The sequence below is a fragment of the Tiliqua scincoides genome, chromosome 2, assembly GCF_035046505.1.
Source record: "Tiliqua scincoides isolate rTilSci1 chromosome 2, rTilSci1.hap2, whole genome shotgun sequence".
In the NCBI taxonomy this organism is placed as follows: Eukaryota; Metazoa; Chordata; class Lepidosauria; order Squamata; family Scincidae; genus Tiliqua; species Tiliqua scincoides.
Window position 1 is genome coordinate 141942025 of NC_089822.1, and position 20959 is coordinate 141962983.

General features: G+C 45.0%; 1 protein-coding gene across 1 annotated transcript in view; it reads left to right on the forward strand.

Moving 5' to 3' along the window:
* Positions 1-20959, forward strand: part of ERBB3 (erb-b2 receptor tyrosine kinase 3) — a 97840-nt gene that overhangs the window by 45475 nt on the left and 31406 nt on the right. Inside the window, exons 3-8 of the mRNA XM_066616824.1 lie at positions 2141-2327; positions 14424-14549; positions 15207-15272; positions 16311-16429; positions 17028-17169; positions 19370-19483. Coding sequence (XP_066472921.1) covers positions 2141-2327; positions 14424-14549; positions 15207-15272; positions 16311-16429; positions 17028-17169; positions 19370-19483 — 754 coding nt within the window. The remainder of the gene's footprint in view (positions 1-2140; positions 2328-14423; positions 14550-15206; positions 15273-16310; positions 16430-17027; positions 17170-19369; positions 19484-20959) is intronic.

Consider the following 20959-nt stretch of genomic DNA (forward strand, 5'->3'; position numbering starts at 1 on the left):
TACCCTATCAAAGGTACAGGATTAACAAGCATTAGCTAATTTTCACCATTCTATGCTTGGAAACTTTTCGGTGACTTTGACTGGCTGCTGGGCAGCCTAATCCTGAGCTACACAGCGTGCCGGGCTGCCATGGCGTCAAAAATACCTGCCGCTGCATCCAGCGTGCTCCAGGCAGCCGCCACCTCCTCCTCACGAGAAGGGGACTTTTGTCCCCTTCTCCCGGGTAAACCAAGTAGCCCCATTCTATGACAAAGATCGGCATAGAATTCAGAGCTTCCATGTCGAGCGGTAAGCCCAACACGGAGGCTTTGGATGCAGTGGAGCAAAGCTCCACCAGTCCCGCCTCCTTCCTGCCCCGCTCCCTCCCCCCAGCATGCTTCTTCCCCACCCTCTACCTGCCCTGGAATGCCTCTGCCCAGGCCTCCCCCCCTACTTCTCTGTTGCCTGGTTGTCTGCATGACTGCTGAATGATGAAGCTCTGGTGCTTCACCAGCGCTAGCCCAATGCCAGCCAGCACTGGGCTAGTGGCAGCTGAGCACTGGTGGTAGGGCCCACAAATGTGCCTTTCGGCACGTTTGTGACAGTGCACGCTGGCAGTGAGCTGGCGTGCACTGAACAGGATTGGACCTTTAGTTAGCTAAAATGGTGAACCATGATTGGTCTGATCCAATATGTCAGTTTACATATTCTGGGGAAAGGAGCAGACGTCTGGCTGACATGAAAGATATATACAGTATATCAGAGATTCTAACAGGACATTTTGTTACAAAGTGATGAGAACAGGCCGTGTCTGAACCAGGGATAGAGAAAAAAATTGCTATATGGTAATGTGGGGCTTGACAAAATTGATTTGGTTCGGGGAGCCAGCCCAAAAATTTAAGAGCCAGAAATCACACAGCAAACCTAAAGGAAAGTACAGTACTGACTTTTAATGTTAGTATTAAGAACAAGCACACTCATTACACCCTCTACTCATGAGTACATTATAAACCTTATAATAACAAGTTAGTATAAATAATAGATGATGATTATTAATAGGAGGGGCAGTAAATTTGTCCTTGTAAAATGATAAATACAGGAAAGTCACAACCAAGCAAGTTAAGGAGCTTAATGTACATCTTAAAACTGTAGAAAATAGCATTGACCCAAATCAAGAATACCAGGAGAACAACTTCCTACTCTGCATCATGTCACTCCATCTGAGAAAATAACCCACATACTCTAATGTAAGGAGGTATGGTTGCAAAATCAAATTTTCATTCAGGATCCGCACAATCATGCCCATCCATCTCCAATCTTTCATCCAACATTCACTCTGAACAGCAGCAACCATAACTATTCCAGTGTCTCTTCTCAAATGGCGGCTGGGTGAATAAGCTGACCTACCAAGAGGGAGACTCTTTCTTGATTTGTCCCCCTTGTCTTCGTTGCACAAGAGATGGTTCCTGTGGTTCCTCTGAGGTGGCCTCAGAAGCACTTAATTGGTTGGTACTTCTGCTTGAGTTCCATGGGATGCAAGAGAGAGTTTAGAGAGGTGACACTGGGTTGGAGCAGTTTGGACTCCAGGTGTTTGCTTTTGCAGAACTTGAGATCAGCTCATAATTCCTTTGCTTACTCTCCTCCAAGCCACCCTTCCCCCTAGTTCATTTCCAAGTTTGCAGCCTTGTGGGGAGAAATGTGGTGGGGAGAAATTTTGCATGGGGGAATTTGGCACCTACCCACTCCAGCCAGAGCTGGAAAATGCCCACCCCACCACTGAATGTATTTGACAATGATCTCCCAGTCTTTCACTGCCACATTTAGTTTTGCTCTTAAAATAGTATAAAATGGCTGTTCTGCACTAGATTTTATGCTTTGCTTGTGTTCCCCAATACAACTTCACTCAAATAAGTCCTTGTCTGAGTCGTTACAGACTACAGACTGTTTATGCTTCAGTCTGTCGTCAAATGAGGAAAAGCTTAGGGAAAACCAATTACAGGAAAGGAATGTGGATTCTCTTCTCCCGTCAAGCCTTGTGGTCCCACAGGCAGCCTGTTTTGAGTAGTGACAGGATCCATTAGCGACGTTGAACAGGTGTGCAATTTGATAACAAGTGGGTGGATTTTATGGGTCCCTTACATTTTCCTCTGATTCTTTCCAGACTATTCGAGAAGTGACGGGCTACGTTTTGATCGCCATGAATGCCTTCACATACCTGCCACTGCAGAACCTGCGCATAGTGCGAGGGACACAGTATTATGAAAAAGAGAATGCGCTCACTATCTTCCTGAATTATGAGAACAATGTCACACATGGCCTGCGCAAGGTGGGCTTCAACCAACTCACAGGTGAGTTGATGGCATAGGGGAGGCAGGCCTTAAGGCTCATGCTAGCTAGCCAGGGATCCTGCACTGATATGTGCTACCTCTTCCTCGCTGTGAAACAACTGCTGATAGAGGTGCTCTGTCAGCAGTTAACTGTTTCCCATGGCTCCAGGACAAGAAAGGCCAAATCTATTGAGACTGCTTCACTCTTCAAAGCTTTGGACACAGTGAGCTCATTAGGGCTTGTCTTAAGCTTTTGGGCATCCAATTGTGCCTCTCCATTCCTTTGCAAGCCATCTGGACCTGTTGTGCTGCAGCTTCCCACTTTCTTCCATTGCTGCTATCCACCATGTCACCCTTCTTGCCTCTCCAATAGCTTCCTAGCAGGTATTTTCAATGCTAGGATTCAAACTTGGAGCAGAAATAGTTTTAAAAAACAAAACAAAACATTGTCTTGGGCATGTGTAGAATGTTTTATGTCACCGCAATAATCAAAACCATAAAGACACTGAGAAGCATCAGTTAGATGTTGCTTGCAAGCACATGAACACTATTTGTACATGAAAGCACATATGTGTGAACATTTATGCAGGTTATTTTCCTCAACCTTGAAGTAATAATTATTTAAAGTAATTATAAATAACCCAATGTCTTTGATCATGTGACAATCTTTTTTTCTCACTGCTCACTAGCCACAATCTGGCTGTAGTAGTGGGTGAGAACATTTTTTCTTTCCAAATTAAGTTGTGGTTCAGGTTGTCCTTCATATTTTAAAAACTGGGAGTGGACAACAGGAAGTGAAATATTTTGTTCCCTTGGCAATTTTAAGTGTCCTTCGGCATCCACTCTCAGCCATTGTCAGCATTCAGGAATGGATGGACTGTTAGGATCTCCTGTGATTACATCCTTTTGAGCAGCTCCCTGCAGGCAAGGCTGGGATATATTGGTTGAGATCTGATGTATATGGAACACCAAGGCTGTTACTGGATGGTGAATGAATGACTGCTCAGTAGGTAAATAGGATGACTTGAGCTTTGGTCACTTTCTGCCTACCCTTAATTCAGAAAACGCATCCTGCTGTAGACATTTCATGCTATCAGCTCCACCACAGAATGTGTAGCTTTTGGGGCTACCTGATCAGTTAGACCCTGTTTGTTTGCATACACCAGTCCATTCCTCATCAAACAGCCCAATCTTTCCCCCGTTTTGCCAATGCAGGGGCACCAAAAAGGCTACCACTCCATATTGGGGGGGGGGAGTCCCGGAGGTCTCTTCCAGGTAAAGGAACAAATGATCCCTTAACAGATATTAAGCCTCTGTGATGTGGATGGGTCTACTCAGACTTGCACCAGCAAAACCACTGGTGCGGGTTCACATGGGCCTGTGCCATGCAATATGGTCCAGGAGGGGGGTTAGAATTTGACAGCCACCACTGCAGCGGAACCCACCCACTTTCCAGACCCAATCTGCCCCATCACCTCCTCATTCGACCTACCTCCTGCCCCAGTTCCACCCTCCTCCCAACCCACCTTCCCCACCAGCACTTCTGCAGTGCATGAGTTTGCATGCTGCTGGAGCATGTTTTATGATTGCTCTAAGGCTGTTGCCACTGGTAGAACATGCATTCTGCTAGTGGCTGGCTTGGATAGGATTGGGCTGTAAATTTATGTCCTTTGTTTCAAAAAGGCATTTGGGAAGTTGATTGAAACAGATTTCTGAAGCAATTGCTTCTATAACGTCATGTTAATCAACTTTCATTTTTTAAGTCAATATCCCTTTTTATTTTTATATATCATTTATTATAACATCATTAATGTACTTTGTAACATGCCTTGCACAAGTCCCTGCATTTAGGAGTTTACAAGCTAAAATTCAATATAGGAGAAGCAAGAGAGAAGGGGGGGGGACAGAGGCAGGGAAGATATGGAGACAGGGCTAAAAAGGGGAAGAATAGGCCACTTCGTGATTCAGATTTGTCTCATTTCACCTCCACATACTGACTTTTTGTTCTGTTTGCCTTCCCTGCACAAAAGAGCCCACCCAGAAAGGAGACTTGCTCATCACAGAACTATTTAATGACACATCTTAATAAAACCAAAATTATGAGGAAGAATCCTCAGCCATCAATCAGAATTATTGTTTCAGAGTAAGAAGAACCAGTTGGGAAAATTGCCTTGGCTTGCCAAAGGCACATCCAGGGGTCTTAGTAGGGTGTCTAAGGGGAGGTGATGCAGCTTGAACACTTTGGTTTAACCAAGATCTGTGAAGAATGGTGTAAATCCCCTAGGATTTCAAGTGTTAAGTGGAAACTGTCAATAGATGAATGGTTCTGAGACTGTTGACAGTAAATATTGTGAGCAATGTTGCACAAAAATCCTAGTGTGTATGTTGCAGGAAAAGGGCAGCTAATTTTCTAGTCCTAGGATGCAAGCCCATGTATCATTTAGTGAGAGCCACAGGGGTGCAGTGGGTCGAACATTAGACTTGGATTAGGGAGAAACTAGTTTAGTGTAGTGTAGTACAAAGCAACGAATGTGGAGAGACACAGGTTCCCAAACCTGTTCAGCCATGAACCTCAGTGAGTGACGTTAGAGCTAGTCATTATTTATAACCTACTCTGCAGAATTGTTGTGAAGATAAAATGGGATCATTTCATGAGTGCCATCCTAAAGGGTAACATACATGCATGATTAAGGAATAGAAACAATATTTTCAAGACACAGTCATGATGGTGAAAATAGTGTGGGGAAGTGGTTTACAGGTGGCCTTTTCAAGATCGTAATCTGTGAAGCTGACTCCTGCACTTGCTTAAAATTTCTGCACTTGCTTAAAAAATTCTGAAACCAGGGTTTAAACCAGGGTTTAAAGTTCTTAAACCAGGGTTGAGAAACTGTTTTCCCATCAACATTATAAACTTATATCGGTTGAAATGTAATGAGTTGCCCCCTTTTCAGGGACCTAGGGTGGTGTCAGTTGGCCATGTTGGGCACTTGCAGGGAGTCCATGTCCTCCCCCTTGAGGACTGACCTGGCCAGGTCAACCTCTGAACCCTTAGTACTAGTGGCAGCACCCAATGCACAATAAGGGATTGCATGGAAGAGACGCAGTATGGAACTTTGGCCCACAACCTTCAGTGTGGCATCAGCACTGCCAGGGAATTCTGGGACCTGTAGTCTTATAATGAGAATATATGGAATTCTCTCAGTGAGAACTTGGCACCCTCTCACCTACAGTTCAGAGGGTTCGTTGACAGAAACTGGTACCATTACACAAGATTAATTTGAAGGGTAGACATGCCCTTGCTTGTGATTTTTGGATGCTTGCCTTGGCATTCATGTCTGTTGCTAGCCCTCCCCACTCTTATGTTCTATAGGGTGGGTGAACTGGAGGCCTGTATCAGAGATACATATATAATTGGATTTTGCAGTATCTATAGCTTTAAACACCATACCATAGTAAATGTAAGTAATCTGCTGAAGCTGTATTGAAAATAGCTAGGGGTCTAAAATGACATGCACAGAGTCCCACACATATACTGAAGCTTGTTCTTTTACCCTCAGTAGCAAAATTCAACCACTGAGTGTAAATCAGACCAGATCTTTTAACTGTTCATTTCCACATGGAACAGCAGCTTGATCTTACTGGTACTGATTAGCCCTTTGGACAGAGTATCTAGGTTTCCAAGATCATTTGTCGTCTAACTTAAAATCTAGTAACTCCTGCACAACATTCTTAGTTTTGTTTTAAACTCCGTTTCTAGACTTCAGGATTGAAAACCATGAATTGTGTGAGAAAAACCTCCTCAAAAGGTCTTATTAGTGTCTAAAACATCACTTCTGGTTTCCATCTGAAAACTGGACCTTCTCTAAGGCCTTCAAAAGGCCTCAGAACACCCTCTGGAGGTGACGGGAGCACAGCTCACGGGAGGGTTAAAAGTGCCGAGACCCATGGATTTCATTATCTGTGGAATGGAACCCCCGTGGATAATGTGGGACACCTGTATTTAGAAAACACCAGCCACCCTCAGGTGGCTATGGCTAACAACATCAACAAACAACACCAACATCCCCATCATCTTAATTTTCTAATTAAAATTTGCAACAGAAAATGTAACCAGTACAAACACACACATTATGTATATGCCAGTTGTCACAATATGGACTTTTTTGACCTTAGAATTCTGGATTTTTCATGTTGAGTTAATTACTGCATGTTGCAGGCCATAATGCGTCACCTTATAAGGAATCAACCCAATTGCCCATGAAACATGCCATCAACATGGACTGACCACTTGTTTCAAATACAACTCTTTTGAGTCTTGGGCAAATGTCTGCCAAGGTATGCCTGCCAGTCTACACGTTAGGGGCTTGCAAGGCAGAGAGCGAGTCTCTTCATGAAGGTAGAAAAGTTAAGGTGGAACTTTTTCCTCAGCAGTTTCTGTTGGTATGGCATTGCAACATAGGGTAATTCATGAGGTAGGAGATGGGAGTATCTGGGAGGGCATGGAATGGATTGCCTCATTATTAGCTTGTACCTTGTCTTATACTTTCTTGTGAAGTACCCTAAACTAAGGCTGCAATTCTAACCACACTTTCCTGAGAGTAAGTCCCATTGAACAAAATAGAACTTACTTCTGAGTAGACCTGGTTAGAATTTGGGCCCAAAACTAACACCTGGCATTGTTGGAGTCAGCTCTGTGAGATGGCTTTATGGATTATAGTGGTGGTTTTCAAACTGGGGTGTTGAGATACCCCAACCTGAAAGCCCTGGACTCTTCTCCCTTAAGATGCGGGGAGAGAGGAAGGCAGAGATGTGATGCACAGCATCGCACCTCTGATCAGGGTGCAGGGGCAAGCTGCCACTCACCGCCGCCTGCAGGAGCCTCCCTGGGTTTGGGGAAGCCCAGCACCAGCCTCACCAGGGCTCCCCACGCAGTGCAGAGTCTTCCAGAAGATGATCATGACCACTTCCGGTTTTGCGACTGAGAAAAAAGAATTGGTCGCAATCACCTTCTGAAGGGTCTGCGCTGCATGCAGAGCGCTGCTGAGGCTGGCGCCGGGCTTCCCCAAGCCCAGGGAGGCTCCTGCATGCGGCGGTGAGTGGCAGCGCACCCCTGCACCCAGATCAGAGGTGCAATGCTGGGCATCGCGTCTCTGCCTTCCCCTTGCACCTGCAGCAAAGACTTAGTGGCTCTCAAACTGTCCCAGAGAGTTTGAGAACCACTGGATTATAGGAACATTCTAAAGCAGTGGTTCTCACCCTTTTTAGCCCGGGACCCACTTCTGAGAATGACAATCTGTCTGGGGCCAACCAGAAGTGATGTCAGCAACCTGGAAGTGATGTCATAGTCAGAAATGACATCATCAGACAGGAAGTGACATCACTGTGATGTCAGAGCTGGAAGATGTTTAAGCCGGGAAACTTAAAATGGTGAAGTCCAGGCTTTGCACACTTCCAAAATGGCACCACCTAAGTCTTTTGCCATCTTCCAAAATGGCTGACACCAGCTTCTCGCAACCCACCAGAAATCGGATTGCCACCCACCAAGTGGGTCCTGACCCACAGTTTGAGAACCACTGTTCTAAAGAGTAGCATATAGGTAACATGGAGATTCTGTGCAGTAAACTGTGAAATACTGCACCCAGATAAATCAAATTCAGCCAAGAAAAGATGCATTATGCAACCTATGTCAGACAAAGAAATTAGAAATGTGTCTGCATTGGCTAATTTTGCATGATTTATTCTGCTTCTGCAAGTTGTGGGCCAGGGTGATGAACTATGCAGGATGCTGAATCCCTGCCAGTCACTGAAAGGCCTACTGACCTCCTCTCTGAATTTATATCCTTATAGCCTGAAGGCTTGCTTGCTTTTTGGCTATGATTCCTTGTTAGATAGCAATTAAAAAAGGAAAGATTCTCACAGGTTTCTTTCGTTTTCAAACAAAACAAATTCAGATTAAGCACCTTAATCTGAATGTGTTGGAGTGTGCATACACCACCTTTTCCCCCTCTGGTGAGGAGCAGGTTTTAAGTATCAATATATTTTAGTAGTTAAAGTGTGTAAATGTCTCCTCTGAAGAACACTTCTTTCACATACCATACAGAAACACTGATGTCTACACAGTGTATGTGTGTGTGTTCTGGCTGTATGCAGTCCCCATGTGGTAACTGGTCAAGAAGATGAAATTCGGTCTCCTTGGTAACTCTAGATCTCCAGAGGTTGAATTGTGTGCTCAGTACAAAGTTTTCATTTTTTCTCCTGAATTTGTACAGAATTGTGGAATATACATCATCCTGCACAAAAATTTTCAGTGTTGCCAAATTAGCATGGAACGAGCTCTCTTTGCACATCATTCGCCAGCCAGCACAATCCGTAGTGTCTCATAGAGAGATTGGTGAGGCCAGCCTGTGATAGGAGCCCTAATAAAATGATGGCTTCACAATGAAAACATGTTTATCTTCCATTCTCCCCTCAGTCTATGGGCTCCATAGGGCAACCTGCCACAACTGTGTTCCTCATTGCTAACCATCTGAATTTTTGATGGTATCAGAAAGAAAATCTTTGCCTCCAATTTAGAGATCTGTGGGTGAAAGTCCAACAAGCAGAAGAAATTTATGGATCCTCTTAGCCAATCAGGTCTCAGAATTAGCCTAACTGCCACTTTATCAGTTCCAAGAAGCTGGAACCACTCTGCCCTTTAATTGGCCAGACCTGAAATTGTACAACAGGGTAGAGGCTTGTAAACAGTCTGGGGTGGAGTCCCAGTTCAAGGTCAAACACAACCTCACTGGAAAGATTGAGAGAAAAAGCTGAGTGGGGGGCATAGCTCAGTGGGAAAAGTATACACCTTGCATACAAAAGGTCCTTGGTTCAGTCCCTGTCATTTTGAGCAGAAAGGCTGGGAAAAGACCCCTAAAAGCCTAGAGAGCTGCTACCAGTCAGTGTAGCCAGTACTGAGCTAGATGGACCAGTGCTCTGACTGAGAGCCCAGTCCTTTGAGTGTCTACTCAGAATTTAGTCCCATTATAGTCAGTGGGTCTTACTTCCAGGTAAGTGTAGAAAGGATTGCAGCTTTAATGCAAGGCAGCCTTACATGTTCACAGAGAAGGTTTAGAGGAGGCCCTCAGAGTTGAACGGGAACATGTACAGAAGAGACAGTTGGGAGATACAATCCTACAGCTTGCCCTACTCTTACCTAAGACAAATTTGGAAAGAATTCCTATTATGAAAGACCCCTGGGATTGTCTTTCAAGAGAGGGAATGCGAACCATTTGCATTTTCCACAAATGACACCTGACTAAATAGATTCTGGATTCCTGAACTGACCTCTTCCACACTGTTACAGCCATGCATATGATCTCTCTTTAGTTTTCTGAAGTTCAGTGCAGGGCGATGATGAGGATGATGTATTTGCTATGTTATTCCCCACAATTTCATAGTTAGGCCAGAGGGGAAGGAAAATTTGCTTCTTATAAAGGTGGACTTTTGTCTTGCTGAAGTTTGGAGGGGCAGAGGTCAGAGTGCTGCGGTGCTATGCTTGTGATTTGAAAGGCAACCCTATACGCCAGCTTGGTTGATGATTGCCCAAAGGCAGCCCTGTATAATGGCTACCTTTAGTTTCAGTTGGGCTCTGGTGCAGAATTGGAATGGCAAGAAAAGAAAAAGCATGTAACTTTGCATCCAAGATGTCTCTGCAGTGGTATTGGGAACTAGCTGCATGGTTTATATATAGGTCTATCAATTGTGTAGCACAGTGGTTTTCAAACTCTCATGGAGAGTTTGAGCCACTCTAAGTGTTTGCGGAGGTGAGGCAGCGGGGGCGGGGGGAAGGCAGCGGCACGATCCTCAGGATCGCGCCGCTCAGGGGGCTGCAGGGGCTTGGGTGCACTTACCCGAGCCTCCTGCAGCCTTCCGGGGGTACGGGGAGCCCTGCGCAACCTTCTGCAGGGCTCCTCGCAGCTGTGAAAGTGGAGCGATCACACTCCACCTCCGCCAAAGCGGAAGTGAAGTTCTGCCAAAGCAGGAACTCTCTGCTTCCACATGATCACTCTGCTGTATTGGGCTGTATCAGTTCCTGCAGGATCTGATCCTGCAGGATGGGCTGAAAGTTCCTGCAGGATCAAATCCTGCATGTGTAAAAGAGTACTGTGCAGGTTATGTATTTTTAAAATGCTTTCTCATGCAGTCATGTGCATGAGATGTTCTGCATTGGGTTAGGTTTGCACATATATCCCCAAAATGTGGTCAACCTTAATAGCGCTGATCACCTGATTCCAGCCCCCTTCCCTCTCTCCCTCCACTGAGCAGGTGATTGGCATTATCAAACTGACTGCTGATTAGTAATTTAGGTAGGTATGCGACCACAGACCTCTGTTTAGTGTAAGGCTCTTTAAGGGTCCATGAATTTGTAGCTCAAATAGAACTTGGAGCTCAGGTCCACATCCAACTATCTAGTCACTGTACCACACTGGTTGATGCCACCTCTGTGTTCACTTGTATTGTCTTACTCCAGACAAAAGGGTGCTTGTGTGAATATGAAACAGAGAAGTGTAGGGCCACTGAATCTGTTTTTGTATAAGGACATACTATAAGTATATCCTTCAATCCAGCCTTGCCAGTTGGTTGAACTTCCTGAGTGACCAGAGTGGCAACACAAAAGGATGCACATGAGCTGGAGTTCCTGGGGATCTTGTCAGCATTACTAAGAGGAAGGCAGGCAACCAAAAGCAGGTCTGTGCATGTTGTAGGTTCCTGCCCCAACCAGCCTGTTTGGTTGATGATGATGTTGTTGTTGTTGCACTACTGTGGCACCAAGAGGCAACACCTGTCTATCAGCTTTCTCATTGCTTGATCTGTCTGCTGGCCGCCGTCAGAACAATCCTTGGCAGGGAGAAATGGATTTTCAGAATTACCTGGGCAGCATCTCCTGCTGTATGAAAGTGCCTTCAGCATTTCATGGCTATTACTAGTACTTAGAACTATTTCACACGAGAGTGTGCTAATTACTGTACTAGAATGCAGAAGGGTTTCGTTCCTTGGTCCAAAGATTTACATTCTAAATGAGGTTGGTAAGAAGGATTTGTGGGAAGAAATTAGGGACTGACAGTGCCTAGTAGGAACAGGGTAGGGGAGAGTCCAATGACAATAAGTCAGCAAAAAAGGTTAACTCATCACATATATGACCTACACTCTGTGCCAGCCTGTCCTGAAGACCAGCTATTCAAGAGTATCTTCAGTGCCCTAATCAAGCTCACTACTCTTCTCCACACTTCCTGTTCCGCTTTGTTCTCCTCTTTCATTTTAGATCCAGGAAACAAAAAGTGGTGGTAGGTGTACCACCAGACAAGGGATGGTACTGGCATTTAGCACCCCTCCTTAGGTGCCAGAAGATTTGGGGTCTGCCTTGCACACACAAGTTTGGAAATGCTTTCCCAAGTGTAAGCTCCACAAAAGTCTTAGCAGAATTACGTATAACTTCCAATTGGTAAAAAAAAAAAAAAAAAAAGGCCCATGAGCCAGAGGATTTGGAAAGGAAACAGGAGCATGACCAACAGTAGCTGGAGTCAGGAATAATTACATCATTCATAATCTGGTGAAGCAAAGGGGAGAACCAGGTCTGGAGTAGCCAGGGTCAGGTGCCAGGAAGATAATCCGTCAGAGTTGTTAAAAGGAGAGGTAGAACCAGGGTTGGATGCAGTCAGGATCACAGCTAGGTAGACTGTCAGGAGACCTAGGAATAAGAATGGGGGAACAAGGAGAAACTGAAGGTAAAGCTGGGATCATGAGTGGCCATGCCTGAATCCAGAACTAGAGCAGGTACTTCTTAACTCCTGGGCCCTGAGATCAATAATGAAATGGAAGCTGAGTAAGGATCTGAAATGCAACAGGAAATCAATATTGCTTCGTCGACTATACAAGGGTAGAGAACCAGGCTCCTAAATATTGACACCAGGCCTAGGATTGCCAGACTGATCCGCAATGCTCAGGAATCAGTAATAATCTCCAGATGACTACCGAAAGCAATCCTCTCTGGCTTAATACTGCGTCATGTTGAGAAAAAAATATATCCAGGAATAGCTTCAATTAGAGTTGGCAATCCTAGGGGCTTCCTATTGGTAGTCATTTGTATGGACCTGGTGTTATTAACCTCATTGCCTTGAATGCCTGAAGAGGCTCTGAGGCCTGACCACACACAGTAAGCTCACTACACTCCCAGCCTCAGGCCCTGAGCCTGTGAGAACAGGCCCTCTGCTGGTCATGGCTTGGAAGCTCAGTCAGTTCATCGGTGGTCTAGAACCAAGGGGTGTGCATGTAGTTTTGTAAACATACTGTACTTACTGGCTGGCAGCCCTTGCGGAAGAAATTGGTTGCAAAGACTCTCTTTAAAAAAACAGAGGGAAGATGCTTGTCAAAGGCACAAAAATGAGAGTGGAACAAGACTGATGATGATATTTTGGAACAGGGGATGTGGTGGATAAATATGCTACCATAATAGTGGGGACAGTTCTAGCATACTCTTTGGGAGTTCATCAAGCACCAAAGGGAATAATTTTAATAGTCATTTTTTTCCAGAATGTCCAGCAGAAGACTTGAAAAGAGACAGTGGCGTAGCTAGCGGGGGGGAGGGGGTGGTCCACCCCGGGTACCACCCTTGGGGGGTGTAACACCACAAATGCCCAACATTGCTAACATTGCGGAGGTTTAGAGTAACTCCATCATGCCATATACCATTGGATGCGGAATTTCCGGCAGAATGCAGTGCAGAAAACCAGACTGAAATATCTCCTTTCCATCAAAAGTTATGGCCAAACAACCGGAAACCAAAAAATGCATTGAACCCTATGGAAAATGAAACTGAGCCATATGTGTGTTTACTCGTGAGTAGGCAAACTTGCCATAGTTCATCGGAAAGGGCAGGCTGAGAGGAATCCAGTGACACCAGAATGGTTCCTATCCAATGAAAGCAGCCCCCCAAAAACACCCAAGAAGGAAGTCCCTCCCTCCAAGCAGATGAATGTATTGAGCCCTATGGAAAGCGAAAGTATGCCACACGGTTTACTCGCAAGTAAGCACTTGTGCCTTGGTCAAGTCAGGCAAAGAGGAATGCAAGGCTAGCTGCGTGGTCCCAATTTGATGAAAGTGGAGTTCAACAAATGCTCCAGAAGGGATTCGTCCCCCCCCAAAGAATAAAGCAGAGGCTTGAGCTGGTAAGGTGAGCACTGGGGAGGGCTGAAAATCTCACTGATTTATTTGTGGGGGGGTGTTATTGCAGGCAGCAACCCCTGCTCCCCAAGAATAAAGCAGAGGCTTGAGCTGGTAAGGTGGGCACTGGGGAAGGCTGAAAATCTCACTGCTTTATCTGTGTGTGTGTGTGGGGGGGGTGTTATTGCAGGCAGGCTACAGAGAAAATGCATTTGGTGAAACAGGGCTGGCTTCCCCTTATTTATCGGTTTTTCTTTAATTTAATTTTTTATAATTATTTTTTTTGCTTGATAATGTCACTTCCAGCCATGACATCACTTCCGGTGGTTCCTGGACAGATTGTCATTCTAAAAAGTGGGTCTCAGTGTTAAAGGTTTGAGAACTACTGCCTTAACTCAAAACAGGCCAATGAGACATTCGGGGGGGGGGGGTGACACCCTAGTGACCAAAATTCTGGAAATTGTGGCTTTTAGGAATAATACCATTCGGTTATATACCATTTGATGCAGAATTTCATCCATTGCTTGTGGGGAAATATTCACTGCATTTATTTTTCTGGCCATTATTATTATTCATTTCATGTCATGACTATTACTATCTCTGTCTCACCTACCTCACAGGGTTGTTGTGAGGACAAAATAAGGGGAGGAACCATGTACAGCACCCTGAGCTGCTTAGAGGAAGGGTTGTATAAAAAGTGAATTAATTAATTAATATAATAAATAAATTAATTAAGTTATATGGGGTGACAAAGATTTTTGGGCCCCAGGTGTCAAATGACCTAGCTACGCCTCTGAAAACAGAACCCATGAAGTTGTGGCCTTCTTGAGATTTCAAAGCTCAGCATGCTGGTTCTTCCTTGCACAGATCCTTTGGTCTGAGGGAAAACAATCACGGTTGTTCCTTCTGCTTTTTCAGAAATCCTGTCTGGGGGTGTCTACATTGGAAGGAATAAACACTTGTGTTATGTGGATACTATTGACTGGGGAGACATTATCCGGGATCCAAAATTCAAGCCACGGGTTCAAGACAATGGGGAGAAATGTGAGTATCAGCAGAAAGTAGAGTGGATGGGGGTATGCATGTAGTTCAGATTCCCTGATAAGTAATCTTTCAATGCTATACATTCACACAGAATGTTTTGAAGACCCAGTTTTCCCCCAATTGTTTCACCTTTCAGGGCAGTTCTGTGGGTTTTGTAGTTGGGGTTGGTCTGTCCCCTCGGTACAAGATTATTCCTTCCCTATGGGAAGATGGAATGGGTCAGGTTTGAGCCATATACACCAGTTACAGGGTATACTATTTTATAGGGACATTTATCTCAAGAGTCAGGTTAGAGTCACTTCAAATGCTTATATGCATGTCAGTTACCTGTCAGCATCCCTCAGAGGTAAGGTTAAGAGTACATGGGCTATTCCATGTTGTCTTTCCAACAGGCTGAGGAAGCTGATAAACAATCTTGCCAAAGGCCAGCCAGTGGGGGATTATATCCCAGGTCTCCCTAATCAAGGTCCAACACTGCCTACTAGCTCACGCAATCTCAGATCAACCCATTCCAAGTGATACTTGAAGTACTTGGATACTAAGAGATGCATCTGAGGAGTCCAAGCACATGGGAGGCATGCATGTGTTCCTTGGGCATTATAAACTTTGTCCTATCCTATTTATCATGACTAGTGGTGTTTTTTTCTCCCTGACCAGGCCCTCCATGCCATGAAAGTTGCAATGGGCACTGCTGGGGTCCTGGACCTGAGGACTGTCAAAAATGTAAATATTACATCTCTCTGTGCACAATGTGTCTAATCCAGGTAGCATCCTTGGATAAACAGTTAGGTGTCAAAGGCCCTGAGAAGGGTTAAGAAGGTACTGAAAGCACAGGTCAACTGGGAAGTAAATCCCATTTTCAATGAGTCTTACTCCCATAGAATTACAGTCTTATTCATCTTAAGTGTAACTTAAGATGAGTAGCTCAGATTCAGAATTTGACAAGGAAAGGTGTGGTACCTCTTGGCATTGTTTGGTTTGTATGCCTTTTACATATGCTTGCAGTATATGCAGTATAGGATGTTACTTCCCCTTTAACAAGCAAAGTGCTACGCAGAGATCAGGGGGCAGAAAACATTCCAAAAGTAGGGCAAATCGAGGGGGAAAAAATCTCTATGCGAATTTTAATTGTGAACTCATTCATTGTTTATCGTCATAGCTGTATAATGAATAGTGGACTGCAGCAAAGGCTCACATATTTTCCTTACACTGGAGAGTTAGGACTAGAGTTAGTCCAGGCAGACTAATTAGCACACCTCATTTAAGTTCTCAAAATCCTTAATATTATTTACTCCACTGATGCGTATTCACTGAAAGTATGCATGAGGGCCAGGAGGAGAAGCCTTCCTTATTCTGTTCTTCCAGTTTCCTCATTATAAGCACACGAGGAAGCAGTTCAGCTCTTAGCACATTATAATACATTAATTACGTGTGCAAAACCAGTGCAGAAGCATTCAACCAGTTCCTTTAAAAATGTAGCTGTGAATGGTCACGCTCATAACATAAAGATGAGATTTCTTGAGGCTGGTGTTTGGTTTAGGGCTTGCATTAGTTATGTTCTGAAAAAAATACCTTTGGCTCATTTTTATGGAAGGGCTCTATGTTAAGGGGTAACACTAACAAATCCATATTAAATATTTTTGTGTATGCCACCAGGGTCTCCGGGGTGGAGGAGAGGGAAGGAGGATCCATTTATCAGAGTCGAGGGAGTTCATTGTATTGACTGCTTCTTGCCAATAATTATTCTCTCATCTACCATAGTGACCAAGAGCATCTGTGCTCCCCAGTGCAATGGACGCTGCTTTGGCCCCAACCCCAATGAGTGCTGCCATGATGAATGTGCAGGAGGCTGCACTGGACCACATAAGACACAATGCTTTGTACGTAACAACCTCTTGCTCACCTTTCTATGGATATTGTTTGTATGTGGCCAATATTAGACTAGATGCCCAATGGCCTAATTCAGCATAAGCAACGTCATATGTTCAGCTGCCTGCTGTCCCTCAATACTTGCATCTCCAAAGATGGCCAAGCTCTACGCTGTTTCCTGCAGATCCACCTGCTCTTATTTTTCATCCATAACCTGCCAACCACACTTCAAAGCTTTTGACACCTTTTGTGTAGTCAAGCTAGCCCCTGGCATAACCTTTAGTTTTTTCAGAGTTTGTGTGTTTTTCAGAGTTTCAGGAGATCTCCTAAGGATCTCCTGTCCTGTACATCCCACAGCTTGCTACAAATACTATCTTCCTACAACCAGCATTTTTCAACGGGATACTTAGGACAACATGGGTGGTGATGATGACGCCATTGTTTCCCATTGAACTCTCTACGGCTGTCTCAGTAGATTTGATCCAAGGTTTTGTGTGCTGTATTAATAGGGGAATGCCTTTGTATCAAGACTGAATGTTTGAACTGAACTGAAATGTCAGGGGCCTTGATTTTATTTGTTTTCCTCTGACACCCCTTTTTCATCCCCAGGCTTGCCGACATTTCAATGACAGTGGGGCCTGTGAGACACACTGCCCCAGGCCTTTGATCTACAACAAGCTGACCTTCCAGCTGGAGCCCAACCCTGATACCAAATACCAGTATGGTGGCATCTGTGTCAAAAGCTGCCCACGTAAGTCATAGGTAGTGGGTATCATGATAGTAGTTGGCTCCACACAGCCAAGGGAGGAATGTTCTTTGAATTAGAATGCTACTTTTCTAAGGACCAATTAAATCACTATGGCCCCACTGTGGAGGTCATTTATCATTGCTTCTTTAGGGGCCCTCTTTTTATGAGCCTCTGAACAATTTGTACTAGGCCTCATCACCTGGTGAATCCCCATAGCAACATCTGCTCAGAATGTGCCTGCTGACATGCAGATCCCACATGACTAGGCTGATACACTTGATAATAGCCACCATTGGCTACTTTGGACAATACTTTTTCCCCATCCAACTGGCCCCATGTATTTAAAGACCTGTGTGCTCAAGATACACAACTTGCAACTGGTCACCTCCCCTTACTTCCTAGTGAGGATCCCTAAGCCCATGATGTGATGGTGGTTCATCTGAACCACATTGCTAATACAATATTACTGTAGTATTATCAGCATGTGAAGAAGACAGACTGGATGAATTGTCCTCCAGCATGATTAGGGAGACTACCTGGGGAGGGCCAGGACATGTGTGTTGTATGAGCACACACATCTTTAAAAGTATGGGGCCATTGAATGGGGGAAGCATTGTATGTACTAGCCCTATGTAGAAATAATTTTCAGCAATGTTCCTGTGTAATATGATTAACATTTGAATTGGTTTTAGGATAGGTGTAGGGAGACAGAACAGGAATTCTCATTTATCCCAATATAATGTTTTCTTAGGTGGGTGGTAGAAGATAGGTAAGCTTCTCTTAGGGTTCAATCCTAAACTCCCGTAGCACCAGCACTGAACTCCAGTGCTGGTGCAGGGTGTCACAAACATTTTGTAAGGCATGCCCATGGCACCCAAGGAGGAGGGGCCGCTGGTACTGGCTCAGTGCCAGTTGTCACTGGGCCTTAGCTCCAAGAAGGGATGCCACGGGAGCACCCTGAGGTAAGTTGCACCACCAAGCAGTGGTGTGGGATTTTGGGGTGGGGGGAGGCATGGTCTGACCTGGCAGGAGGAGTGATCGGCCCGGGAGAGGGGTGGAATTGGTGGAGCCCTGCTCTATTATCATCTGTGTTGGGCTGCAAAGCCTGTCACGGAGGTTCTCTCATCTGTGCTGGCAAAATAGCCAGTGCAGACTCGAGTAGCCCCATTGCAGGGCCTATGCCCTTTCTCAGGGGAAGGGCACAAATGTCCCCTTCCCCCAAGGAGACCTCCATGGGGCCACAGAATACAGTGGTCACCATTTTGGCACCGCTGTACACAGTGACCCTGCCAGGTATAGGATTGGGCTGCCCATCCCCATATCTAGGTGTGTAGACAAGGTCCAGAGACAGTGTGGACTGTGTGCTTGCCTGCTGAAGTAGCAGTGACCAATGGTGCTGCGTATCTAATGATTCTGCACAGGCTTTTACTTTATGGTGTTGATCCTTCCTTTCTTTTGGTTGTAGCAGATCTGGAAGGAGAGGGAATAATGAATGATAGCCCAAGTTGTTGCTTTGTATTTATTTAGCCTTCAAGATTTCCCCTTGAATCATGACACCTCATTGGGATCAAGTTTAAAAACACTTAGTGCAAAATTCTCAAGCATTGGCTCCTTTTCTTCTAATTCTCACACTGAGGCAGAAAGAAATTCTTTGGAAAGAATGAACTACCGGTAGTTAATCCCACTCCTCAGAAACCAGGAATTTTGTTCCTTGCTCACTCCTTGAACTCTAACCTCAGACATCCTTGCCTATCAAATCTTTAGACCATGCCCAAGGTTTCAGAGGCCAACACACATTTTGCTTCCTTAAACGTTACACCAATTCCTGGGTATATTTGGGGTGCTGATTCAAAAACTGGCATCCGTTTTGCCCTATCATGTCAAGTTTTGGAGACACGTCATAGCCTCTTTAGTGAACGGTTCAAGCAGCTTCCTCATGAGGAAGCCTACACCATGGCTTCCTCATGAGGAAGCTGCTTGAACCATTCACTAATGAGGCTATACTGTATCTCCAAAACTAGACGTGATAGGGCAAAACGGATGCCATTTTTGGAATCGGCACCCCAAATTAATATCAAACCACCATAAAGTTTGGGAAAAACTTTTCTGACCCTCAATTTTGTAGGTCTGTGTTTTCGGCTATGAATTCCTCCTGTTCTGTTATTCTCTAGTTATCTCACATTTCCTCCCACTTTACTTGCAGATAACTTTGTCGTGGATCGGAGCTCATGTGTCCGAACCTGTCCCAATGACAAAATGGAGGTAGAGAAAAATGGCCAGAAGATATGTGAACTTTGTAAGGGACTCTGCCCCAAAGGTATGATTTGGAATGAACAGTCACATTGACTGGGATGTCTGAAGACATCCTGGAGGCTGGTATTGCAATGATGTTTTTGGCTGTGGCTTCTCCTAGCTGCTGAAATGGAGAGACCATGAAACTCTCTGGAGAGCCAATTTAGGACAGTATGCACCTGTCATGTATGAATGATGTGCACGTGTACATTAGGTGCATATCTAAAAAATAATCAGAAGGGTTGGATGGGAGAGAATGGGGCTGCCGCTTTTGAGTTTTTTTCTTTAAGAACATAAGAACAGCCCCCACTGGATCAGGCCATAGGCCCATCTAGTCCAGCTTCCTGTATCTCACAGCGGCCCACCAAATGCCCCAGGGAGCACACCAGATAACAAGAGACCTCATCCTGGTGCCCTCCCTTGCATTCTGACATAGCCCATTTCTAAAATAAGGAGGTTGCACATACACATCATGGCTTGTAACCCATAATGAATTTTTCCTCCAGAAACTCGTCCAACCCCCTTTTAAAGGCATCCAGGCCAGATGCTGTCACCACATTGTGCAGCAAGGAGTTCCACAGACCAACCACATGCTGAGTAAAGAAATATTTTCTTTTCTCTGTCCTAACCCTCCCAACACTCAATTTTAGTGGATGTCTCCTGGTTCTGGTGTTATGTGAGAGTGTGAAGAGCATCTCTCTATCCACTTTATCCTTCCCATGCATAATTTTGTATGTCTCAATCATGTCCCGCCTCAGGCGTCTCTTTTCTAGGCTGAAGAGGCCCAAATGCCGTAGCCTTTCCTCATAAGGAAGGTGCCCCAGCCCAGTAATCATCTTAGTCGCTGTCTTTTGCACCTTTTCCATTTCCACTATGTCCTTTTTGAGATGTGGCAACCAGAACTGGACACAATACTCCAGGTGTGGCCTTACCATCGTTTTGTACAACGGCATCATAATGGTAGCCGTTTTGTTCTCAATACCTTTTCTAATGATCCCAAGCATAGAACTGGCCTTCTTCACTGCTGCCACACATTGGGTCGACACTTTCATCGAGCTGTCCACCAGCACCCCAAGATCTCTCTCCTGATCTGTCCCAGACAGCTCAGATCCCATTAGCCTATATGTGAAGTTTTGATTTTTTGCCCCAATGTGCATGACTTTACACTTACCTTTAAGCGACATGTTTACAAATCTACTTTCATGTTCAAGGTTGGGTCATTCATGAAAGGCTTGAAGCAACTTGCGTCAGGTGCTAATTTTGGGGTTTGTTCTGAGGGGCGGCACAGCTGCCCCCCATCTTCCCATCTCATAGATGGCAGCACTTGCAGAGCTGATGACTATGACCACACTTGCTCAGCTGCATTCCTTCTCTCTGCTCCTACCAGTTGCCTCGCCTCCTTCCTTTCCAAATTTGAATTGAGAGCATGCTTATTGTTATGCTGCCTGAGTCTCCTCTTCCGATGAGCCAATAGGAGGAGGCAAGCAGTATAAAGGGGTTC